Genomic DNA, 18286 nt, shown 5'->3' with positions numbered 1-18286 from the left:
TTGACAACAGCACTTCTGGATGTAACCTGGCCAGCCTTCTCTGTACTTAGAAGCTAAACAGAATTAATTCTGTTTATTATTTGGATAAGACACTACTAGGAAACCTTAGAACTGTGTGTTAGGCTGGGAAATTTAAAAAAATCCCAGTAAACTATTGGAAGTAGTAAACTACTACTCTATTTGTGCCAAGTACAATTTTCGTTTGCCAAGAAAATTACAGGATGATGTTCCAGAGTGAAGTGTGAGTCAAGATTTTTTTTTTGTTTATCTGATATTAGTTTCTAAATTCAATTGCAATTTGATAAGGATATGTCTATATAGCTATAAGTATGCACTTATTTGACATTATTGTATGTAAGTTTTCAAGTGACAGAAATTGCCCTGGCCACCAAATAAATAATACATTCTGACATAGTTAAAATGTCTTGATGCCTTGTTAGGGCTCACTGTCATGACAATTCAGAGTGAGTGACATTGTTAAGTTGGTTTGTTTTTAAATATTGTGTTTAAGGTATGTGACTTTGGTTTGTATAATCAGAAGCTTATGTATCCATATCAACAATATATTACTTTGTTAAATGAACATACCTGGACATATTTTTTTTGCTTTTATCTGTGTAATAACATATAGTGCCAGTAATTTTAATATTCAGACAGGAAGATTATAGCTTATAGCTCTGAACCAAAGGCTTCACCTGGTGTCTGAAATCCTATAAAAAAGACTGTTTTCATTTAAGAAATGAAGTTTCCCAACAGAGAGGTTACAAGGTTACTGTACAAAACCCTACATGTTTAGACAGCTTAATTGCAAAGAAAATAAGAATTCCTTCAAAAAGAAATATTTAGAATACTAGTACCTTTTGACCTTTAAACTTTTCTACTTTAATTAATCCCACATATTTTCTGGCATCTTATCTAGCTTTTGAAGACAGCATCACTATCCATCCTTGCATTTATCTAACTATGCACCCTGAAAGTTTTTTTTAAAAAAATAGAACTCTGGGGATTCCTCAGTTCTTTGTGACATACTAACATTCTCAGAAGAATAGTAAGTATTACCCAAGAAAATGCTCTTGGACCTCATTACAATGAATCTCTTTTCAACTCTCTGACTAAATTCAACAGTATGTCCTGCTGCAAAACCTCCCTCTCTATCTGTTCTTGCACAAGATTGGCTGGAAACAATCAGTGTTTGCCAAAGTAAAGAAAATAAAAGTAGGAATTTTACCCACTTCTTAGAATTATTTCTTTTAAATATAACTCAGAAATACTAGAGTAAATTAAGTAAATGTACATATCTACATGTCCAAACCAATTCCCAGTATTTCTTTATTCCCTTATCGAGAGACAAATGGCAATCAGTAAATGTAAACAGAAGAGGAATTTATTACAACTTGTCTCCAGAGTTGTCATAAACTTTATAAAAAAAATGATGAAAACATACTCATGACTTGACTTTTTTCTTTCTTTTTTTTTTAGAAACAGGAACAATTTCTTTGTGATTATTGTGATTATTATTAAGGGGAAATTGAGTCTGTGGATTACAAAGATGCCATACAGGAGGGAAAACAACTTATTTCTGAAATAGGGCATTCAGTAATATTTTTAAATATCCACAGTTATGAATCAAGATGGCCAGCCACTGATTGAAGGCAGGTTGAAAGAAAAGCAAATTCGATGGAAATTCATTAAACGATGGAAGACTCGCTATTTTACACTTGCTGGCAATCAACTTCTCTTTCAGAAAGGAAAATCTGTAAGTTGAAGAGGAAAAAAAATGCTTTTTAAAAACTTCCTGCACTTTCCAACTCTGAAAAATGGTGATGATTCTTTAGCATGAACTACAAATTTAAAAGATAAGAATATTCCTAAGAGAAATCCATCCATCAGTATTGTTTTATGGCTATGCATCGAATTGGCACTTAAAATTTTACACTGCTTTGTTTTCCAGAACTATTTTTTAAAAGAGTAAGGATAATCTGGGTTACCAGTCTTAGCAGTAGCTCTGCCATGAATGGTAAGGGCAAAATACTACAAGCAAAACCCAATCTTAAGCCAAGTGTACAGTGCTCATTTTTTCTAGCCAAGATAGATTTTTAAGAGTCTAGCTTGCAAGTCAATATATGATGGCTTGCATCCCACCAGTTAAAAGGTATATGTAGCATGCTGACATATATTCAGTTGGTATTACCTAATCAAAAAGATGGATTTATGAGTTTAGAATATTAAGGCCATAAAAATATGTATGTACTATTTATTATAGTTAATTTATTTATAAATTATAAAATACATAATTTTAACAGTTGCTCCTATGGTTTCTGATTCAGGTAACAAAGAGACTTCATTAATCTGCTTTTTCATGTATTATGATTCTATTGCGGTTTAAAAGTGTGGGTTCAAAAAAAAGCAGCTTGTCTTTTAAAGTTTAAGACACTCTTTGGTCTTATATTTTAGTTTTGGATCAAATGTTTTTCCTTTCAGCCTCTCCTGTTTAGTTTTTCTATACATTGAGTGACTGGGACATGTCCACTGTGGCAATCATTTTGTGAATGTGTGCACTCGGCAGCAGCCATTTTTGTAATGGCATCCAGACATTTTATTTAAAAAAAGAGTCAATAGACCTCAATGGACAGAGCTCTGCGCTATGATGCTATATGCAGAAGCTACTTCCTCTAATATATTGGTTTCTGTAGAATGAACAGTAGCTATATTCCTAAGTAGCCTCTCTCATAAAATTTACATTATCATTTTTTCTCACCTTCTGTAAAGCAGCTGCTTCAGCATGTGACAGCGCATGTTTTTAAGGGCATGGCTAGCTTTGCCCTCTATTTTGGGAACTCCATTGGCTGCATCTGGTTGCAATTTAATGTGCCTTTAGGCCCTATATGGCATAAAGTCTGGACATCTCCAATATCACTGATACTGGGTAGAATCTGCCCATCCAGTTAGATCAGTAAGGCAAAATAGAGTCTTACCACTGAAAGAATATCATCTTCATTGACCCTGATGCTGAGTCTTCTCGGTGATGGGTTCCCTATTCTGGAATAGAAATCCCAAGATAGAAGAATTGCTCCAAATTTTTAAAGAGCCTTGAAGACCTGACTTTTTTTACAGGCTTTTACAGGCCATTGGTGTGATGGAATAGGAACAGTTGACATTTCATTGGCTTATATTGCTTAACCTGATTGGTGTGTACACTATTGTAAGTTGCTGGGAGTCTTCTGAATGAATTGACATAAAAGACTAAGGAAAATAAGCTACAGCTAGAGGCTGGCAAGTGAGGAAAGAGATATCCCACTAGTAGTTTGACTTCAATCTTCTATGGCTGTATTGGGAAAAGAGGAAGAATAGGCAAGGGTCAGAGAAGCAGATAACCTGTGGTGGTGGCTGCAGAAGGACAGAAATCAGAATGGGTGACTTCTGTATATATTGTCTAAATTGGAACATAGAACATTGCAAGTTGCATTCCCTCCCTCTCTCTTCTTCTTCTTTTCTTTTATACAACCACTGGTTAAAGGAAGAGAAGTTACCAGTGTAATGAAATCTTGTCAGTAATGCTGTAGTGAAAAAGCTAATGAGACACCAGGCACAGCTAAAAGACACGGGTGATGTCTCTGTTTTCTCTGAAATTGCAGCTTTTGACCCAGCTAATGTGTTTGTGCACTAGCAAGCATGACTGACAAGGAAAGTTGCCTGGATTAGTGTTATGAACAAGAACTATTGGTAAAATAGCAGGAGCAGCCATAGAAGAGGAAGAACTAGCATGCCCATCTTACATAAAATTCATTATGTGGCGCATTAAGGCATTGGTAAATTAACACAGGATCTCAGTTCTTCCCTCTGATCGCCAATGTTTATTTGGTAGAATATGGAGCACTGATTGCACAGTGGTTAGAATGCAGTATTGCAGGCTGACTCTGCCCAGAGTCTGGAGTTTGATCCTGACTGGCTCAAGGTTGATTCAGCCTTCCATCCTTCCGAGGTCGGTAAAATGAGAACCCAGATTGTTAAGTGCTAGGCTGACTCTGTAAACTGCTTAGACGGTGCTGCAAATCACTATGAAATGGTATATAAGTCTAAGTACTATTGTTATTGCTATTGCTATTTATTTTAACAGAGTTAAATGACAATCAGACCATTACAGGTGGCTGGAATCAGAGCCAGCTAAACATGTTTCTGTGCCAGACTGACTATGAGAACAAACAGAACACTTTTTAGTTCAAGATTATCAGATGGGCTTCTTTCACATGCATTAAAAGTACTTAAAACCTAGTGGGAAAATTGGCCAAATCCTACATCTCTGGCTTCATTTAGAAGATTATTGTAACATGCACTAATACTGAAAGAGGAAAAAATCATACATATTGATATCTTAGTAAGCACTAATTCTAAAAAAAAAAATCAGTTCCCAGTGAAACAAATTAAGTATTTTAGAGATTTTTCCATACATAGTAAATTGAGCCTATACTGTAGTACCATTATTGTATTTATTCATTAGACAAAAACTGCACTTTTTATTCTAGTAACTCAAAGCTGCACAGATAGCATTTTTACTTTCAGAGATAAGCAATGACCACCTCTTGAACACTGGGCACTAACTAACAAAATGAAATTCAATGGTGAAAAAAGCAAGGTTCTACATTTAGGCAAGAAAAACCAAATGCACAAGTACAGCATAGGTGGCACCATGCTCAATAGTAGTAACTGTGAGAGGGACCTCGGAGTCCTAGTAGACAATCACCTAAATATGAGCCAGCAGTGTGCTGCAGCTGCCAAAAAGGCCAACACAGTGCTAGGCTGCATTAACAGAGGGATAGAATCAAGATCACGTGAAGTATTAATACCACTCTTCAATGCCTTGGTAAGGCCACACTTGGAATACTGCATCCAGTTTTGGTCACCACGATGTAAAAAAGATGTTGAGACTCTAGAAAGAGTACAGAGAAGAGCAACAAAGATGATTAGGGGACTGGAGGCTAAAACATATAAGGAACGGTTGCTAGAATTGGGTATGTCTAGTTTAACGAAGAGAAGGACAAGGGGGGACATGATAGCAGTATTCCAATATCTCAGGGGCTGCCATAAAGAAGAGGGAATTAAGCTATTTTCCAAAGCACCTGAAGGCAGGACAAGAAGCAACGGGTGGAAACTATCAAGGAGAGAAGCAACCTAGAACTAAGGAGAAACTTCCTGACAGTGAGAACAATTAATCAGTGGAACAGCTTGCCTCCAGAAGCAGTAAATGCTCCAACACTGGAAGTTTTTAAGAAGAGACTGGACAGCCACTTGTCCGAAATGGTGTAGGGTTTCCTGCCCGAGTAGGGGGTTGGACTAGATGACCTCCAAGATCCCTTCCAACTTTACTAATATGAATATGAATAAGTCAGCCCAGTTAAATTCCAGGGATGAAGGTTGACCTCAACTGGATATTCACAACAATCTCAGTACTATAATACATTGGTCTTTCTTTGTTCTTGCTCATGTAGAAGTTTAAATAGTATTACCAGAAACTAATGTTAACTAATGTTTAATATGAATACTGACATTCTTTATCTTTTTCACATAAACATCTTGGATTCACTTGAGAGCATAGATGTCTGTAGATAGTGAGGACAGGATGAGAGGGGGGGACAAATGATTCATTGTGTATCATGATGTCATGAGGCAAATACTAGAATGTATAGGAAGTAAGTGCACTTCGGTGGAATTTCAATCATGGCAAAACTGCACGAGTCATTATTTTAGCATAATCTTTTGCTGTGGGTATCTGGGAGCCTGAGTGGCTATTGAACTAGCTTGTTGCCTGTGTGAAGCTGGGATGAAAGCATTTAGACTGAACAAAAGAATTAACAATAACTATTTGTGCATTTTTCTGAAGAGATATAAAGCTCTGTTTCCTTCTCCATCACTCTTTCAGAAAGATGATCCAGATGATTGTCCCATTGAACTGAGTAAAGTCCAGAGTGTCAAAGTGGTAGCCAAGAAGCGCCGAGATCGCAGTCTTCCTCGGGCCTTTGAAATCTTCACGGACAATAAAATGTATGTCTTCAAAGCCCAAGATGAAAAGAATGCTGAGGAATGGCTACAGTGCATTAATGTGGCAGTGGTACAAGCTAAAGAAAGAGAAAGCAGAGAAGCAACCACATATTTGTAAGAACTATAGATTCGCTTATGTTTTCTCGAAGATCTTTTTCAGTCATATGTGGAGCATCTTGATATCTGAATTGGAAAAGATATTACGCAGGCGTTGTAATGTATTTTGCAGTGAGAAATGATACCACTGACATTTTTTTCCACAATATTCCATCTTCATGCTCTTTGGATATCACATAGACCAGTTCTGGGTGTTCATAGAGCTAAGACCATCACAACCAGAAGTGCCGGTTCAAGGGCTGGGCCTTGTTGAAGAGAAGGAGGATCCGCACATAAGTATTTAAATAATTGCAGTTATTGAAAAGCAACTTATGTCTGATTAGCAATTTGCTTTCACCTCATCTTGGCTGTGCCACACTTTTGGGGGGGGGGTCTCACACATGAATTGCAGATATAACTGCTGTTCTAATTTGTCCTGACTGCCATTTTTTGAGCATCCAAGCCTGCCATTGTATAGTACTTGCATTGTACCCCAAATCAAGGCATTTGGCTGGCCACCATTGGATGGGACAAAGTCTAAAAATATCTTCCCACTCTGATATTATAGGTGGGTTTTAGTAGGCCTTTTAAATTCAGTGGTTTAATGCTAGTCATGAATACATGAGGAACAGAGAAAAAGATATTTAATTTGTTTTAGAATTGATTATGAAAGAAATCAAAGTTGACTATTTTATACTATTATATGCTATTCATCCTGCCAGTTAGCAAAGATTATATGAATACATTCGGACCTGTGTAATTCATACATGACACTGAAGCATATGGTTTCTTGAATCTGCTCCCATAGAAATAAATCTGTGTGCTATATTCTAGTTGTCTAATTGCAAATCAACCATTTTTGCAGGGAAGCAGGAGTTGAAAAAATTGCTGCCATCAGTAATGAATATACAGCCTCATGTTCATACTTAAACATACTTTCAAATCTTATCAGCTTTGACTTTATGCATTATGAATTCAGGTCTTTGTTAGTCTGCATGATCTCAGAAATGTTATGTCTGGAGTTAGTTCCTCTAGCAGATAAGGAAACCAGTTGATAACAGTGGAAGAAAAAGCATTGATAATATAGTCTCATACACAGATGGCCTTATCTGGAGAAACTCTTCACAGTCCAGAGAAACATTTATTTCAATCAAGCAAATGTTCTGATCATATTATGTTATATAAATGCTCATTATCAATCCCCTTAAGATGTATTTATTAAAATGTATGATCTAACAAATTACATTGCTCGAACTTTTGAGATGTCCTTCTTTATCTCTATAGCTTCTTTACCATCATTTATCTAGATGGGAACATAAAACAGACTTAATCATGCCTTTGTAACTCAATGTGCTTTTTTAAAAAAAAAAGTTTTACTCCCCTTTAAAAAAAATAATTTCAAAATCAGGTGAGTGATCATGCATGCAAATGAAAATTAATATAGTATTCAGAGGTTATTGTTGATCCTTTTAACACTGCAATATTAACAATTCCAGAGCAATAGCTTTTGGAAATCAAAACTGAAATGAAATCTTTACATTTTTATCCATGAGCTGAATTCCATTAGATTTGAATGGCCTCCACTCTACTGGTGTTTTGAAGGACTCTTCACCCAGGCCAGTGGGATTGAAGTCTCTTTTTATTCAACATTTATTTTGCTGAAGATTTTCATACTCTCTGTGCTTTGACATATCTCCTCAGGAATTATAAAGACCATAGCCTATCTATTGCAGAACCTATGAATGTTTCTTTTGACACAATTCTTGTGACTAAGACCCAAACATAAAATATAAACACATCTTTAAAGTATCTCAAATTATAGACTTGGCTTCCACTTTCAAGCCAAGGTAGGATCTACCTCAGATAAATAGTATATCTTATTCCCTGTCTTTACAACATAATTGGAACAGGAAGCCATGCTAAATCATGTCACATGGTGTGTGACTTAGAACAAAACTCCTTCTGAAGTGCTCCCACATAATCTGAGATTTGGGGAGAGCTGTCAGACAACAAAAGAAATATGCTAACAATGGCAAAATGATGGACCCTAAGGTGGGGGGACAAAATATGACAAATAACCACAGCAACTCCAACAAGACCCAGGTTATCTCAGCAGCTCTGGATGCCTAGAAATAAATCTGAAATTTTCTTAGATGAAGTGAAGTCTCTTCATCATATCCTTTGGTTACAGTTGGCCTCAGTAGATAGAATTTAACATTAACTGCAATTCTAGTGACAAAAATAGTCCTTTGCCTAGCACCTTACATTTTTGAGCCATAGGAAAAAGAAAAAAAAGATATGTTAAATTATTGTTATGGTCATGATTGCTAATTTGAAATGCCCCTAAAGTCACTGTTGAGAATTTGAAAAACTTCTGAATTTTCTATTGCCATAAAAGAAAAAAACAATATACAACAGCATTGTATAGCATGGCCTGTATAATCAATCCACAAATTCGAAATACTTGAGCATTTATAATATATCACTGAGACTGTTCTATTTGCTTTTACAAAGCCTTCATTTCAGAGTAAAGCGAGTAGTAAAAGTTAACCTTGGAGGAGGGGTACAACCAGACACCCTATAATCCAGTTCCCCAATGAACAGTTTCAATTTTTAAAGACTGAGATAAAACAATAAAACATGCCAAAGTGAAATGCTGTGACCAGACAAAATTTAATTCATTGTTGATTGTCATGTCCTTCATGAAATATCTGCTAAAGTTTTCAGCTACCTGGCTAAAAAGTTGTATACGTGGTAAGGTTTAAATCAAATATTTTTGTACATAGTTCCATAAAAGAAGTGTGTGTGTGTGTGTGTGTGTGTGTGTGTGTGTGTGTGTGTCTTTGTGTTTGTTGCAATGTTTGATTGCAATGTTTACAATTATTCTAGAAAAGTAATCACTTCCAGGTTGCCAAACAAAACTATATGGACATTTAACCATTGTCAAAATGAAAACTAAGAAAAACTTTAGTTTTTATGAAAAAAATTCAGACAGAATGGATTAATATTTGAATGCTTGCCTTACTGACACAAACTGTATTTAGAGTAATTGTCCATTGCTATCTAACAGGAGTTACATAACTAGGCCAGCAAAGGCCTACTAAAACCCACCAGGAAAAACATCCCAGACAGGTTGATGATGATTGATAGATAAGAGAGATAGATAATCTTATGATGACAATCTAGACCAGGCATGTCAAACTTGCAATGTCACGTGACATCGCACGACATATCACGACTTTTTCCCCATTGCCGGCACTGGGGTGGGCATGGTTTTGATGTGACACATCCGGCCCGGGGACCGGTAATTTGTCATGCCTGATCTAGACACATCTGTGATTACAAATGCTCATTATATTTTTATCATTGCTAATATTCATTTGGAGATATGGTTGGGAGAAAATTAGACCAGGATCTGAATAGAAATAAACTATTAAAGAAGAACCTAAAGAGCCTAGAATTATAGGGTAGCTTATACTTTATTAGTGGCATTCCTTAATTTAGGGAAGTATTTTAAAATGCCCTATAACCTTAAACACAGTCTTGAGCACCCTAGACCTATATGATAGTATGGCAAAACAAAAAGAATCTAGAAAGAAAAAATAGGCTCCTGCTTTTAATGAATGTAAGGAAAGATCTACAGTACATTATTAATTCTAAGTCTGTTAAGTTTAGTTTGCATCAACAGTAAGTGGCACACTTTCTCTTAAATATATAAATGTCTTCACATCTGAAGCTACATACCACTGACCTTCTCTGATATTGTGGGTTTCCAATTCAGATTAATTCTTCTCTCTAAATGATAAGAGAGAATTATCACATAAATTGAGCACTTTAAATTCAAGTTCATCTGCATATTATAGAGTTGAGGCAGGCATGAATTCTTCCATATGAAGAAAAGGATCCTTTGTAGTAGTCTAAGAACCGAGGATTACCTCAACAGTATTGCAAGACAAGGATATCAATGCTTACATAAAGACACCATTTTATTTCCTATATGGCAATATTTTGACCTGTGTAATACAATCATTGTTTTCTTTTGCTTCACTAGAATGTGTCTGAAATCATATAGCTTAAGACATTATTTTACTTAAATTATCACCAGTCATCTTAGATCCACCCTTTCACTTTAAGGACTATTGAAACAATGTGGAATACATACTGTGAAACTGAAGACACCTCTGAGTTGGAGCCAAACATAATTGTATAAAATCAGCCTAAGTTTGGTCCCCCTGTAGATGATTATACTTTGGAATACTATAAAAGGAACCTCACTACCATCAGGCTTTCTAGTTGCCCTTCTAGAAAAACTTAAGCAAAGCAAAAGCCATCAATCAGAAAGCAGGGGAAGGAGTCAAAAATATCTATATCCCACCACTGCAGGTTTTCTTTTTCTTCAGCTGCCAAATAAACTATAGGTTTTGTTTTTCACTGTGACACTCAGAGTAATGTCTGCATTTAGCTAAAAGCTGTGGAGCTCATATGGTTGTTGTAATGCAGGATGTATTTGCTTACTTTGGTTGCTTCCATAAGTGTTTAGCCTGGAATAAAACCTTCATTCTTTTTTACCAAAGATCTGAATGATATTGCCAACCCACTGCATTCCTTTTTTTTTTTTTTTGCTCTAATGAACACAATTGTGGTTAAATTGTATGTCCGTTGTGCTATTCAGTCAAAAAGGCTTATATACTGCCAACCACTTATTTTATTCAGCAGGAGAGCATTAGAGGGCCCAGTTCACTTCTAAACATTTGCCCAAAAGGATGTTAGATGGGGTTAACCTGAATCTACTTACCACTATAATTCCTTGGCAACATGTATGGTTGCATACACGCACCCAGGTTCAGTGCTCAATTTCTTCAACCACTGGAATGTAAAGCAGATAATGGGAGACTTCTGACTAAGAGTTATTGACACTAAGCAGAACTTAAATAGATCAGACAGAGATCTGATCTGGTATAAAACAAATTCATAACATAATATTAAAATCTGAAAATACATTGCCCTATAATTACATAGAAAGTTCTGGAGATAGTACTGGTAAATGATACAAGCCCATAGTGGAGCTAATGGCATTTTTTGAAAATTGGTGGCTTCTATCAACTAAGGGCTTGCTATGGTTTTTTTCCCCCTCTCTCCTGTTATTGCTTCCAAAGAAAAGGAATTAACTTTACTACTTCTTGAATCAGAATCACTGGGGTGGAAGAGACCCATGTGTTGACTAATATCATTTAGCTAACTGGGAATCTCTCTAGGATGGGACCCTCAATCACATATTGTCCTAATTTATCAGGAAGGATGCTGTGGTCAATTTTTATCAAATGCCTTTCTGAAATCAGTTTGCTACATCTATGTTTCCTTTGTCTACTGATCTAGCTACTTTGTCAAAGAAAGCAGTAGATTTGTCTGCCATGATCTGTATTCAACAAACCATGCTAGCTTGTGGTAATCACCCAATTTCTTTACAAATGCTTGCAAACTCACTTCTTGGTTATTTTTCTAGGATTTTCCCAGGTATTAATGCCTATCTGATAGATCTCCTCATTTTAAAATATTAAAACAATGTTGACTCTCTTTGGCATTCTGCTGTACTCCAGGATTTCTTAAACCTTTCAACCACTGGCTCTAAGAAGACATTCACCATTTCTTTTAAAATCCTGGAATGTTACCATTTGGCCCAGAAGATTAAATCCTTTCAGACAACCAAGGTTTCTTTTACCAATTCCTTACTATTTTGATCTGCATTTTTTTCTGTTCCTCACAGTTTTGCTTCTGATCTGTCCAAATACTTTTTCTTTTTGAGAAACAGCAGCTGCAAGATAGAAATTAAGTAGTTCGTCTTTACAATCTTTCCATATTTTCCAACTAATGGACCAACCATTTCCTTGACTTTCCTCTAGTTCCAGACATATCCAAACAACCCTTTTGTCCTTATTGTTTGCATTCCTAGAAGCCTTTGTTCATCTGAGCTTTAGCCTTCTTAATCTTCCTGCTGTATCCTGCTGTATTATTGAGTACTTCTTTCTTCCTGCTTTGGTGGTGAATATAGTAATATAGTGTGGATGATGTAGTGGACGTTGCTTTGGTGTAGCAACAACCAATGTCTCACAAAAGAAACTGCCTAAGAACATTTCTTAGACAAGCACAAACACACTACAGCAACCATGGACAGCAGAAAAAAGAAACAGGGCATCTATACAACATCTTCCAACAAAATGGATATCCACGCAATTTTATCAAAAAGTGTCTGGCCACTCAACCCAATACAGCACAACCAGCACAAACCCTAAAAAAGAGTAACACTGCCATACATTAAGAACATCTCAGAAATCAACAGACTACTACAACATGGAATCATTATAGCACACAAGTGAACTAAAGCCCTTCAAAATATTCTAACTAAACCAAAAGTCCCAGCAGTCCCAGAAAAAAACAGGAATCATTTATAACATAAGTGCAATGACTGCAACAGCCACTATGTGGAACAAACAGGCAAAAGACTGGCAGAACACATCCATGAACACCAATTAATAGTCAGAAGACATGATGAAAACGCTTTAATTTCACACCATGTGGACAGATTTAACCATAGTTTCAACTGGGAAACTGTAACCGACCTAGACCAAACCAACTCCAAAAATGCAGCTAGGGAATTTCTAGAAGCCTGGCACTCTGACAAATCAGCCATCAATAGACATATAGACATAAACAACATCTACAAACTGCAAAAGAGACAATCAACGTCAAACAGGGAACAAAAAGACCAAAACACATCCCCACCAGCAATCAGCACACTGAGTGTAGATTAATGCCAAGATTAACATCAGACCAACAATCAAATAAACAATAACTCTATCAAGGAACTGCCAAAAAAAAAAAAGGCCAAAGGTAAACAGCACAATCAAAGAGCCCCTAAAGTTATCCCAACAATATTGACAGGGTGAGCCATTAGAATATAAACTGAGAACAAATCTGACTCCTTATTAGCACTGATGATGTTATCTCGTTTGAGTGATGAAATGTCTGCAAGAAAACAATCAAGCTCAGAGAGTACCAAGGATCCCTCATTTCAACCCTGGACTATAAATATTCTCCTTTATTGACAGCTTTATCATTTTAGAGCCTTGGACTTAATTAACCTTTTGGATAATGGGCAGAGGCTAATCTATTTAAACTGGGTTATATACTATATAGAAATAAAGATAATTTATCATACAAAAGAGAGATGTGTTTCAAAATAAAAGTAATAAGTGTAATTGTGTGTATGCTTTTAAATAAGAAAAGATAATTAATTGAACTGGATTCTAGCATGGCCAGTTCAGTCTAGGAATTCACATTCTTCATTTCTGTGGTCCTAACATCTGCCACTCTGTAATCATTTTCAGATTCATGGTGTCAACCTAGGCTACAGCACTGCCATAAACATTCCAGGTTTGACCTCACAGTATGAGGGTCATAGAACTAGACCTTTTGTAAGTAGCTAGGAAGAATGGCCTTTCTTTACTGCCAGAGAAGGAATAGCCATTAATCCCTTAGCCATTAATCCCTTGATTAGCCTTGCTGGAAGCGCAATATCTTTTTGTAAGAATTATTTGGAGAAAAAGAATGATTAAAATAAAGGTCACACTGGCAAATTGTGAGGAGGAGGAATGCACATTAAATGTTCCACATTTTAAATTTATTGTGTTCACCTCCCAAGCAGAAGACCAGTTCCTGGATATGTAAACGGACAAGGCTGTGAGAAAGTACAGCCTCCAAGTTCACTGGACTGGAACGGTTTTTATGAAGACTTATGTTATATGTTGACATTTCTTTTTTCTTCCTCCATTATTGGTCCCCTCCTAACTCACACTGATGCTAGCAACTACTTCGTAGTCTGGGATCGGACCCCCTGTTTTCTTGGCTATATAAAAGCAATGTTCTTCTATTCCAGGAAAGCATTCCTCAGCTAGCTTGCACAATTTACAATTGAAAAGAATGCAACTTAACTTTCACCAAAATTACATATGTAATTATTTTAATGTAAAATGAAATTGAGGATTGTTGTTCATTTAAAGTGTAAAATATTTTTTTTTAAAAAAAGCATCAGTTTGTGGCAGCAACCCCTCTATCAACTGTCCCCCTTCCCTCACAACAAAAAATGAATTTGCAGACATCTATAAAATGTCTACAGGTTTCCCAGAACAAAATCTGTGGTAAGTCAAAAAATCAAGGCTATTAACTTTTCTGTCAGACTTCTGAAGCATTTGATCTTCAAACAAATACACTGAACACAATCTTATTTCTTATGGCCCTCGAAGAAACAGAACTGACTGAATCCATCAATATGCACCAAGGCCTTAAAGCTGTCCATTCAAGACCTGATACTATATGCGAAGATTGTCAAAAGGACACCACCCTTTCCCTTGATTTCTCAGTGGCTTTCAATATCGTCAACAAAGATAGCCTTCTATATCAGCTCTAGGGGTTGGAACTTGGGGACCACATTTTTAGTGGCTCTCCTTCAAATCAGCATTAGTAGGGTTGTATATGATTGTTGGGGTGCTTCAAGGTACAGCCCTTTCCTCATTCCTATTTAACAGGCAATGTCATCAGTTGGCATGCTGATAATACTCAGTTATATATCTTACTTTGAGCTGCCAAATGGTGCTATCAACGCTCTTTCACAATGTCTGAAGACTGGGAAGATTTGGATGTTAAAGAATAAACTGACTCAATCTTAGCAAGACAGAATAGCTGTGTGTTTTAGAGCTTCCTGGATCTGGAGATCTGGTATGCAATCTGGAAGTCCTTCTGAACTCCTGCTCAAGGAGCAGGTAGCAGCCATGATCAAGAGTGTCTTTGCATAGATTCATTTTGTGCAGCAGTTGTGGATGCAATTCAAGGTGCTGGTTATCACCTATAAAACCTCACGTAGCATACAGCCTAGGCCAGAGGTAGGCCAGGGGTAGCATAGCTGGCTTAGGAATTCTGGGAATTGAAGTCCATGAGTCATAAAAGAGCCAAGGTTGCCTATCCCTGGCCTAGGCTATATGAGAGACTACTTGTCTCTAATGATTTCCACCCATCCTATCAGATCCAGCAGGATGAACATGCTCCAAATCCCTTGGATGAAACTGCCATCTTATGAAACTTAGCAGGCATGCCTTCTTTGTCATGGCATGTCTGCCTCTCCCCTTAATTTTGGATATCCTGATGTCCTTTCAGAAGGCATAATGTTAATGTTTTGTGGTTTTTTTTTTTTTTTACTTTGGTTGATGAGGACATGTTTTTACCCAGTATCTTTTGCTGAGTTTTTCTATTGTTTTCATAAATATGTTCCTGATTTTATGCTTGATAGCTACCCAGAGTTATTTGATTAAGATGGGAGACCATATAAATGTCCATAATAAACAAACAAATAAGGAGCCCAAGGCAGGTCAGCCTATCTCTTCCTAATTTCATTCCCACAAATTTTCTGTAATGTATACTGGGATGTAGACTTTTGCCTGATCCACAATCATCCAAAGTGCATCTAGGTTTCTTAGTTCTAACTCAATACCCTCACCATTAGCTAGTTCTTTTTCTCATCTGTTTGGTCAACCTTCCAAAAACACGGGTTACAGGAAACTTAGAACAGAAAACAACATTGTCTGAAGAATTGGCTTCTTAGATTTGCATTCAAAACTGAATATTTCAACTGTGCTAAGAGGAGTTGTGGGTCACAGACTAGGCAAATAAAAGCCCATCCAATTACAATAGGCTTATTCCACTTCATCCCTCTTTCCTCTCAAAAAATAGATCATCCAGAAATTCCTGAGTGTTGTTTGCACTCAAATGCTTTAAACAACTCATGTTCCTGTCTGTAGAGAATGTGAAAATCAAATCCCACTAAGGTGCCATCAGCATTTTTCTTTCTTCTACCAAAGCACATGTTTTACTGATCCTTCTTCCTCTCTCAAGTGATAAATGGGAGTGACAATCCCATCTGGCCAAGCTAACTTGTTGCAATGAGAACAAAATGGAAACATATGAGAGGTCTGGCAGGACTTGCACTGGCTCACTCAGCAATTTAGATTCCTCCCTTACCTTGGCAAATGGACTACAGCATGGATGGAACATTATCCCATGAGATGCCTCTAGGTCACAAATCCCCCATAACTATGGCAGAAATAGGCTAGTTTGAAGAGAGAAGAAATCGCACAGCAGGAATCAAAATATTGCAACGGACACATTGCCAGGCAGAAGTTCCAGGAAACATTGAAACAGAACACTCATAAATGACCTTGTGACTCAGGTATTTTTGCTGTCTACTGCATCACTCCTTTGGGGAACATTTAGTAACCCCTTTCATACAAGACATTTAATTCAGACATGGGGAGGAAAGAACTAAATATGTGTATTAATTAGTCAATAGAATTAAGCCAGCAAATTAACAGTTATTAGACTTATTTCCAAACATGTTATGTTTGGAGGGAAAATAAAATAGCCAGGAAGTGGGAAGGAAGTCATATCATCCTAGCAGGTTTTGATGCATCTGACAGGCATTTAAAGGTAGTGGAAGGGTCATGTAATCCAACACTGTGTGCTGAGAGAAAGAATGGGTGGGAATGTCTTCCTTCTCACTTGAGATTTTAAATTTACACGGTCAAGGTAGCTCTGGTAGTCAGCCATCTTTGCTTTTGCATCGAACACATGAAAATAAGAACTTTGTGGATTAAGTCACAGTCTCTCCAGCGAGGCATTTTGTTCCAAGTAGTTCAGAAATAACCACTCTGGAAACTCACTGTGCACACTTGATGAACCCAGTTTTCTGATATATCTCTGATCTGATGCTGGGCAGATATTTTCTTCATTCCTGACCATTAGTAATGCTGGCTAAAAGTGATGAGACTTATAACTCCAAATATCTGGAGTACTGGTATCTGTATTCATCCATGTTGTTTCAAAGCTAAAAGGTTGCATTTAAGTGTTGCAGCCACGTTTTAGTGGTTATTCCTAGACTTGACTTAATTGATTTGTCTGATCTTTTTTAGAAACCCTGTAACCAATGCCTCAGAACCAAGCTTATGGTTACAGACTTCCTAAACAAACTGAATGCATTTTTTGGTAGATTTGAGGCATCAAATAGCACTCCTGCCAGGTGTGCCCCATCCTGATGAACAAGTGCCAAGCTTTGATGTCACCTCTGTCCGGAAAACACTGCAGACAGTTAACATTCAGAAAGCAGCAGACCCAGATAACATCCCTGGACGTGTCCTCAGGGAATGCACAGAGGAACTGGCTAGTGTTCTCACAGATATTTTCAACCTCTCATTGTAGCAGGCAGTGGTCCCATCGTGTTTTAAGATGACCATCACCTTGCCAGTGCCAAAAAAAGTCCACAATTACAGGCCTCAATGATTACCGTTTGGTTGCACTGACATCCACCATCATGAAATGCTTTGAGAAGCTGATAAAGGACACTATTGTATCTAGCCTCCTGCCACCATTTGACCCGCTTCAGTTTGCCTACCGACCAAATCGCTCTACGGAGGATGTTATTTCTTCCGTTCTCCATCTGAGCCTGAAGCACTTAGAGGAAAGAAATACTCATCTGCGTTTGCTGTTTGTCGACTTCAGTTCGACATTTAACACAATCATTCCCCAGCATCTAGTAGACAAACTTGGTCTTTTAGGCTTAAACACTCCTTTGTGCAACTGGATTCTTGATTTTCTTACCAATAGGCCCCAATATGTGCGAGTTGGAACAAATACCTCTAATACCATTTTCTTGAGCACAGGTTCTCCTCAGGGCTGCGTCTTAGGTCCGCTGTTGTTCACCCTGTTGACTCATGACTGTTGAGCCAGGCTTGCCACCAACCATATTGTGAAGTTCGCAGATGATACAACAGTAGTGGGCCTTATTCAGGATGACAAGGTGGAAGCTTACCTCAAGGAGGTTGAGGGGTTGGTGAACTGGTGTAAGGAAAACAGCCTAGTTTTAAATACCGGAAAAACCAAAGAGATCATTGTTGATTTCAGAAAAGGCAGGCACAGCCACACTTCTCTGTGCATTAAAAATTCACCTGTGGAGTTGGTTACCAGCGTCAAATTCCTGGGTGTGCAGCTAACGAGTAGACTGACTTGGTCGCTCAACAGTGAGAAACTGGTGAAGCGGGCACAGCAGCGCCTG

General features: G+C 37.3%; 1 protein-coding gene across 12 annotated transcripts in view; it reads left to right on the top strand.

The window, feature by feature from the left end:
• Positions 1-7467, top strand: part of VEPH1 (ventricular zone expressed PH domain containing 1) — a 122979-nt gene extending 115512 nt beyond the window's left edge. For all 12 annotated transcript variants that reach the window (XM_039330635.1, XM_039330641.1, XM_039330639.1 and 9 more), the window contains 2 exons: positions 1620-1756; positions 5918-7467. In XM_039330635.1, coding sequence (XP_039186569.1) covers positions 1620-1756; positions 5918-6154 — 374 coding nt within the window. In that variant the 3' untranslated portion in view covers positions 6155-7467. The remainder of the gene's footprint in view (positions 1-1619; positions 1757-5917) is intronic.
• Positions 7468-18286: the final 10819 nt, after the last annotated feature.

This window comes from Crotalus tigris, unplaced genomic scaffold (assembly GCF_016545835.1).
Source record: "Crotalus tigris isolate CLP2741 ecotype Arizona unplaced genomic scaffold, ASM1654583v1 scf7180000024430.1745191, whole genome shotgun sequence".
Taxonomy (NCBI): Eukaryota; Metazoa; Chordata; class Lepidosauria; order Squamata; family Viperidae; genus Crotalus; species Crotalus tigris.
Note: the sequence above shows the minus strand (reverse complement) of the source record. Positions and strands in the feature narration are given on the sequence as shown.